This window comes from Brassica oleracea, chromosome C3, assembly GCF_000695525.1.
Source record: "Brassica oleracea var. oleracea cultivar TO1000 chromosome C3, BOL, whole genome shotgun sequence".
NCBI classification, from domain to species: Eukaryota; Viridiplantae; Streptophyta; class Magnoliopsida; order Brassicales; family Brassicaceae; genus Brassica; species Brassica oleracea.
The window spans coordinates 42731453-42738009 of record NC_027750.1 but is presented as its reverse complement, the minus strand read 5'-3'; the positions used below and the strand labels follow the sequence as shown (position 1 = coordinate 42738009).

Sequence of the window (6557 nt, the reverse complement as noted above, 5' to 3'; positions counted from 1 at the left end):
GTACTAGTAACCTATTACCTAAATTCTATCAGCTATAAGAACACAACAACACAAGAAACAAAAAGATCTATGTACTAGTAACCTATTACCTAAATTCTATCAGCTATAAGAACACAACAACACAAGAAACAAAAAGATCTATGTACTAGTAACCTATTACCTAAATTCTATCAGCTATAAGAACACAACAACACAAGAAACAAAAAGATCTATGTACTAGTAACCTATTACCTAAATTCTATCAGCTATAAGAACACAACAACACAAGAAACAAAAAGATCTATGTACTAGTAACCTATTACCTAAATTCTATCAGCTATAAGAACACAACAACACAAGAAACAAAAAGATCTATGTACTAGTAACCTATTACCTAAATTCTATCAGCTATAAGAACACAACAACACAAGAAACAAAAAGATCTATGTACTAGTAACCTATTACCTAAATTCTATCAGCTATAAGAACACAACAACACAAGAAACAAAGAGATCTATGTACTAGTAACCAAGTATCTAAATTCTATCAGCTCTTATCATAAGCAATGGAGACGACATAATAAATAAATAGAACAGAGACTAACCTGAGGTCCTTGGCCTTATAGATCGGAATGCATGTGTGAAGTGTCCTTTGCATTCTCATATTGTTCTTCTCCTTGATCATAATACAATCCCCCACTCATCACATATCATTATAAAGAAAAAGTTTTAGAAAATATATGACTAAAATCACTTGAGTTTATATGATCAGGACATTAAGACATTGTTGCACATAACTGTCTTTTTCTTTGGTTAAAACGAGCAGGACGGACCAAACATGATCCAGCAGTCTGTCTTATGCTCTCCTGTTTCCCAGCTGCCCTGTAAACATAGCAGAGGTTTGCTCTATAACACACATAATACGTACAATCAATGATTCTTGTAACGCTAACCAAGAAATATATATATAAATAAAAATTTGTAACTGTAGTTTATACCTTCCTTGAAGAAGAGAATCTCTGAGCCAATGATCAAACGCTAAAGCCCAAGGAACAGCTGAGCCATTAGTTATATTAAAGTCAAGCTTCCTCAAGTTGTGAGTGGCACTTCCTGATCCAATGATAAGAACACCTTCGTCTTTAAGTGGAGCCAATGCTTTGCCCATGTTGTAATGGTAAGTCCCACTTTGAGATGATTGAACAGAGAGCTGGCAAACAGGTATGTCCGCCTCTGGATACATCAGCATAAGAGGAACCCAAGCTCCATGATCCAGTCCTCTGTTTTTATCTTCATCAACACGTTTCATTCCTCCTTCTCCCATTAACAATTCTTTTACCCTCTTCCCCAATTCAATAGCTCCAGGTGCTTCATATTTCAGCTGCAAGTTTCAAAAATGACCACATAGATTGAAACTTTTTTGATATAATTGACCACAGATTGAAAATTGATGTGTTTCTTCAACGGTGGGTATGGCTTAGGATAAAACCTAATTCATCTAGATTCTGGGTGAGACAAAAGTTAGGGTTCTGGTAAGAAAAAAGAGGAAGAGAGAGAGACCTTGTACATGGGATCAGGGAAGCCATATAAGTCGTGGATGGTGGAATTGCGGAGAACAGTGTTTGGCGGAGATGACCAATCGCCATTTCTATCACCGTTCGAGCTGGAAGAGATCGTCTTTGGCGGAGCCCCGCGCGTCCCGCGGTACACATCGAGCCAATCCCGCGTCTGGTCCAATACCGCACAAGCCTTACCCGCGAGGCCCGCTTCAAATTCGGGCCTGTGTCTTAGAACCCAATCCCGACCCGAAGCAAGTTCACACAGGCCCGGCCCGCGGGCAGGTTCTTCTTTTGCCATCTCTATTGGTTACCAAAAAAGGAACATCTTCAGTTTGAAACCAAACTCCGATCTTCGTATTCTTACTTGTGTGCAAAAACCTGGGAATATCTCTAGGGCCATTTCATTTATCCAATTATTTTCCTCGCCGAACCAAGAATTCCCCATCATTGTCACGGTTCTTCACCTCGTGAAGCTAGTGGGTCAGATCGTACCGATCTTGATCTCGCACGACAAGAAGTCGAAACAACTGATCAATAACTCCTACATCCATACCGTAAACCTTGCCTTCAGCCAGTTGATGCAAGAGAGCTTTGATTCAGAAAGTGTGGCCATGTTCACAGCCCTCTCGCATGAGAAATTAATGCACGAAGACATCTGCATGCTCGCACTAGACCAGACAACATCGATGATTGTCGTCCCGTCTGGAAGAACATGGACCATTCATGGGGAGTTCATGTCAGACGATGTGGCCATAAGGCGTCTCAATATCTCTCTACTCGAACGTTCGCCATGTTCTATTGGGATACTCGTGGATCGTGGACAGTTCATGCGTAAAGACAAGAGAAAGGACTACATCAATGTATGTGCGATATTTATTGGAGGTAAAGACGATCGTGAGGCATTATCGCTGGTGAATAGGATGAAACATAACCCAAAGGTCCAAGTTGCTGTGATTCGACTAATGTCTAACCAAGAAACAGAGTCGACAAATTGGGATTACATTCTTGATCATGAGGTTATCAAAGAATTGAAGGATCCAGAGTCAAACAAAAATATTGCATATACAGAGAGGATACTGACCGGTGGTCCTGAAGTGGCTACCACGGTTCGGTTGCTTTCAGAAGAGTATGATCTTATGGTTGTTGGAAGAAATCATGGAATGTCGTCACCGGACTTTTCAGGACTGTTAGAGTGGATGGAATTTCCGGAGTTAGGTGTCATCGGAGATTTGTTGGCGGTTAGAGATCTTAGATCTAGCGTCTCTGTTTTGATAGTTCAACAACGACATCAAGCATAAATCATTCATTGGGAACTATTCAACAATACGAGTGTATAATTTTAGGACATGATTTTATAAGATCTAACATGGAAGCTATTTGCCATGAGAGGAGTATTAATGTATCTCACAGTTTCTGATAAGATCTAACATGGAAGCTGTAGGAGGTGGATTACATCCCTCCACAAGGCCCATCGAATAACAGGCCCTAATCCAGTAAGTTGGATTAGTTTGGTCGGCTCGGCGGCCAAACGTATCGGTTCGACTTTAGAGTACTTTTAGCCGGTCGAGTAGGCCGACCAAAAATACCCGGCTTGGAGGTAACTTTGTCCACGCCCGCATACTCGGTCTCTCGCATCAAGGCCCAAAGAAGTACGAAATTAGGGCATCAAGGACAAAAGACCTATAAAAGAGGGAGAAGAAGCAACAAGAAGAAGACTTTTGGACCATTGGACATACTAAGCGGCTAGATCTAGGGTTTTAGGCGATCTATTTGATCTTGTTGCTCTTTCACTTTCCTGTCACTCTTGTAACCCTTTAGTTCGAATCTAATAAAACGTCTTCAGTCATCCCATTTCTGACTTCTTTCACTCTAGTCGACTGAATCTCGTTCAAACAATTGGCGCCCACCGTGGGGCTGACTAAAGTAACGTTCTAGATCTACATGGTTCAAGACGACGCCACCTTCGGCGCTCCGGGCGGAGAACCAACCCCTACGCCCGAAGCCGCGCCACCCATCGCCACAGATTTCATGAGCTCTATCATGGCTCGACTCGCTCGTCAAGACGAAGTCCAAAAGACGACCAACGACCAATTAGCTGCTTTGGTCGCGGCACTCACAGCTCCCGATGGCCAAACGAGCCGTCCCCAGCAGATACGCCGTCGCCTCTTTAACACCAACCCAACGGCGACCGGAGGCAACCACGTCTCAGACGACTCAGCCCAGCAAATCGAGAGCGTACTCGCCGCAACATCTCACAACCCTTTCACTAGCGCTCTGACTAGTGTGCAACTCGGAAAGATAGAGAAGCTGCGCCTACCCGAGTACAAACCCGGCGGAGACCCAGTGGAACACATGACAGCTTTCAACATCGCGATGGCGCGGGATCGACTCCCCGACGAAGAAAGGGATGCAGGCTACTACCAACTGTTCGTTGAAACTCTCCACGAGCAAGCCCTAACCTGGTTCTCCCAGTTAGAGGACCAGTAGGTTCTGATCTGCGACCATACGCGAGCTCGCTGAGCTCAAACTCAGCTTCCAACAAATGAGTGAGAAGATCCATCAAGTAACCAGCGCGGCCCCGCAAATCGAGAGCGTCCTCGCCGCAACATCACGCACTCCTTTTACTAGCGCTCTGACCAGTGTGCAACTCGGAAAGATAGAGAAGCTGCGCTTACCCGAGTACAAACCCGCCGGAACACATTGTGGGTTCGTTCTAAATTCTGAGAGGATTTATACCAAAACCCAACTACGTCACTCCAGGATGCTATCGTGCGCTCTGATAATTTCATCCGAATGGAAGAAGATACTAACGCCATTCTCAGCAAGATGAACGCACCCTATCGCGCGCTCTGATAATTTCATCCAAATGGAAGAAGATACTAACGTCATTCTCAGCAAGATGAACGCACCCAAAGCTCCAGCGGCTAAAAATGCCAACACGCGAAAAGAACCGCGCCAGCATGCTCCAATCGACAAAAACGGCCGCAAAGACGGATACATGTATGTCGTCAATGAGAATAACGTACCGGTTTCAACTCTAGTAGTCCGCGGAGAAGGATGGAACAAGTGGGTAAGGGAGCTCGATTCGTCCGACAAACCAGTCGACGCCGTTTGCTCGACCCAGACTACAAGAGCAGCAGTATCAGCGACAAGACCTTCCAGAACCGTCGATCTCACCAAACACTGCAAATATCACGACGTCAAAGGGCACGATACGACAGAGTGCAAGTCACTCTATGCGCACTACCTCTCATCCCTAGCAAGTGGCAACTTCAAGTTCGAACACCTAAAGGCTGTGCCGAAGAACGGCAAGAGCTGGAGCAAGAATAAAGAAAGGAGAGCCCAGCGCAAAGCTACAGGCAAAGGTCGACATAGCGAAACTCAACAACGAGATGACGAGGAGGATGCTCCGAAGAGAAACGGCGAGGGAGACTCCTCAGCCGACGAAGAGCAACCAGCTAACCGCATACGCATTGAGGTCATACTCACTCAACAAACCTTGTCGTCGGACGATGAGAACGATGACACACCTGTACTCGAAGATTTGAGGGATGTTCTGAAACGAAATTCCGAATCCGAAAATAGCAACAGCTCCACGCACAATGATCTCCAAACAACTTTGAATGCATGGAAGTCCCGGCGTATCTCTCCAGCTGACCCCGATCCCAAAGAATGCTCGAACGGTGACCTTCGAGATAAACTCAACGCAGGAGCTTGCGATCTTCGAATCCGTCTCAATAGTTCGAAACCCACTGACCTCCGAAGGCGTTTGGAGCAAACTAAGACGTCAAGCAACGACACTCCGTCATCAAAAAACGACAGCAGCATACCAACCGATATACGTGCCTCCTTAGACTCCAAGCAAGTAAAAACTCGACAACAACTAAATGTCATCATGGGCGGTGCTCCTCCTTGTGGCAACTCTGTTCGCTCCGTCAAGGATTACCGTCGACAGGTCGCGACTTCGCAGAGGTGGCCGACTAGGCCGCCAAATCACCCTCCGATAACTTTTTTGCCAGATGACGCTGAGGGGGTTCACGTACCCCACAACGACCCTCTTCTTGTCGTCCTTGGAATTGGGGAGTACGACTTCACCAAGGTCCTCATTGATACAGGAAGCTCCGTCGACCTCATCTTCTGAGGAACTCAGCAGAAGATGGGAGTCGATCTCGACGACATAAAACCATCCTCCATAACATTAACCGGCTTCAACGGATCCTCCGAAACAATACTGGGAACAATCCACCTTCCGGTACGCGCATGTGGAGTCACTCGAACTGTCAAGTTTGCCGTTGTAAGAACGAAGGCCCCTTACCACGCTATACTCGGAACCCCCTGGATACACTCAATGCAGGCCATTCCATCTACTTATCACCAGTGTGTCAAGTTCCCCGGTACGGACGGAAAAATCAAAACACTGCGAGGAGATCAAAAAGCCGCTAGGGAACTCCTAGTCGCCACAGTTAAACTCCAACGATCGTCTTTATTGGTTAACTCCATTTCTCCTCCAACCTATAAAGCCTGCTCCCAGGAAGGTGAAGTTCTCGAGTTACCTATTGACGATTCCGATCCAAGCCGGACCGCAAGGATTGGTGCGTATCTGTCTGAAGATATGCAGCGGTCAGTTCTCAACTTTCTCAAGGCGAATGTGTCCACATTCGCGTGGTCCATGTCAGACATGAAAGGATTTGATCCGGCCATAACAACTCACGAACTAAACGTCGACCCGGCATTCAAGCCTATCCAGCAGAAGCGACGCAAGCTCGGTCCCGACAGGTCAAAGGCTGTAAACGAAGAGGTCGAGCGGTTGCTCGGTGCTGGCTCAATTGCTGAGGTGCGCTAACCTGAGTGGTTAGCAAATCCAGTAGTCGTCAAAAAGAAGAATGGAAAGTGGCGCGTCTGCGTCGACTTCACAGACTTAAATAAAGCATGCCCAAAGGACAGCAATCCTCTTCCCAACATCGACCGTTTAGTCTAGTCCACGGCTGGAAACGAGATGCTCACCTTCATGGATGCTTTCTCT

The 6557-nt window shown here is 46.0% G+C and overlaps 3 protein-coding genes across 3 annotated transcripts in view; 2 read left to right on the top strand and 1 right to left on the bottom strand.

The window, feature by feature from the left end:
• LOC106330669 (cation/H(+) antiporter 12-like) overlaps nt 1-2832 on the top strand; it is a 7521-nt gene extending 4689 nt beyond the window's left edge. Inside the window, 1 exon segment of the mRNA XM_013769104.1 lies at nt 1817-2832. Coding sequence (XP_013624558.1) covers nt 1817-2832 — 1016 coding nt within the window.
• LOC106329585 (extradiol ring-cleavage dioxygenase-like) lies at nt 752-1687 on the bottom strand. Its single transcript, XM_013768280.1, has 4 exons — nt 1665-1687; nt 1536-1623; nt 977-1356; nt 752-860 (listed from the first exon to the last, which is right to left on the bottom strand). The coding sequence occupies exons 1-4, from the start codon at nt 1685-1687 to the stop codon at nt 755-757; spliced, it is 597 nt and encodes a 198-aa protein (XP_013623734.1). The 3' UTR covers nt 752-754.
• A 2858-nt stretch (nt 2833-5690) lies between the features above and the next one.
• Nucleotides 5691-6377, top strand: LOC106330668. The gene has a single exon (XM_013769103.1). It carries the CDS (start codon nt 5691-5693, stop codon nt 6375-6377), a length of 687 nt encoding a protein of 228 aa, XP_013624557.1.
• The last annotated feature ends 180 nt before the right edge of the window (nt 6378-6557 follow it).

What these genes read in the sequence shown, in the direction of transcription:
- LOC106330668 (XM_013769103.1), top strand. Translation starts at nt 5,691, where the DNA reads ATGGGAGTCGATCTCGACGACATAAAACCATCCTCCATAACATTAACC.
- LOC106329585 (XM_013768280.1), bottom strand. Translation starts at nt 1,687, where the DNA reads ATGTGTACCGCGGGACGCGCGGG. An exon ending in TCCCTGATCCCATGTACAAG is followed by an intron (nt 1,357 to 1,535) that starts GTCTCTCTCTCT and finishes TGAAACTTGCAG; the next exon opens with CTGAAATATGAAGCACCTGG. An exon ending in GATTCTCTTCTTCAAGGAAG is followed by an intron (nt 861 to 976) that starts GTATAAACTACA and finishes CTATGTTTACAG; the next exon opens with GGCAGCTGGGAAACAGGAGA.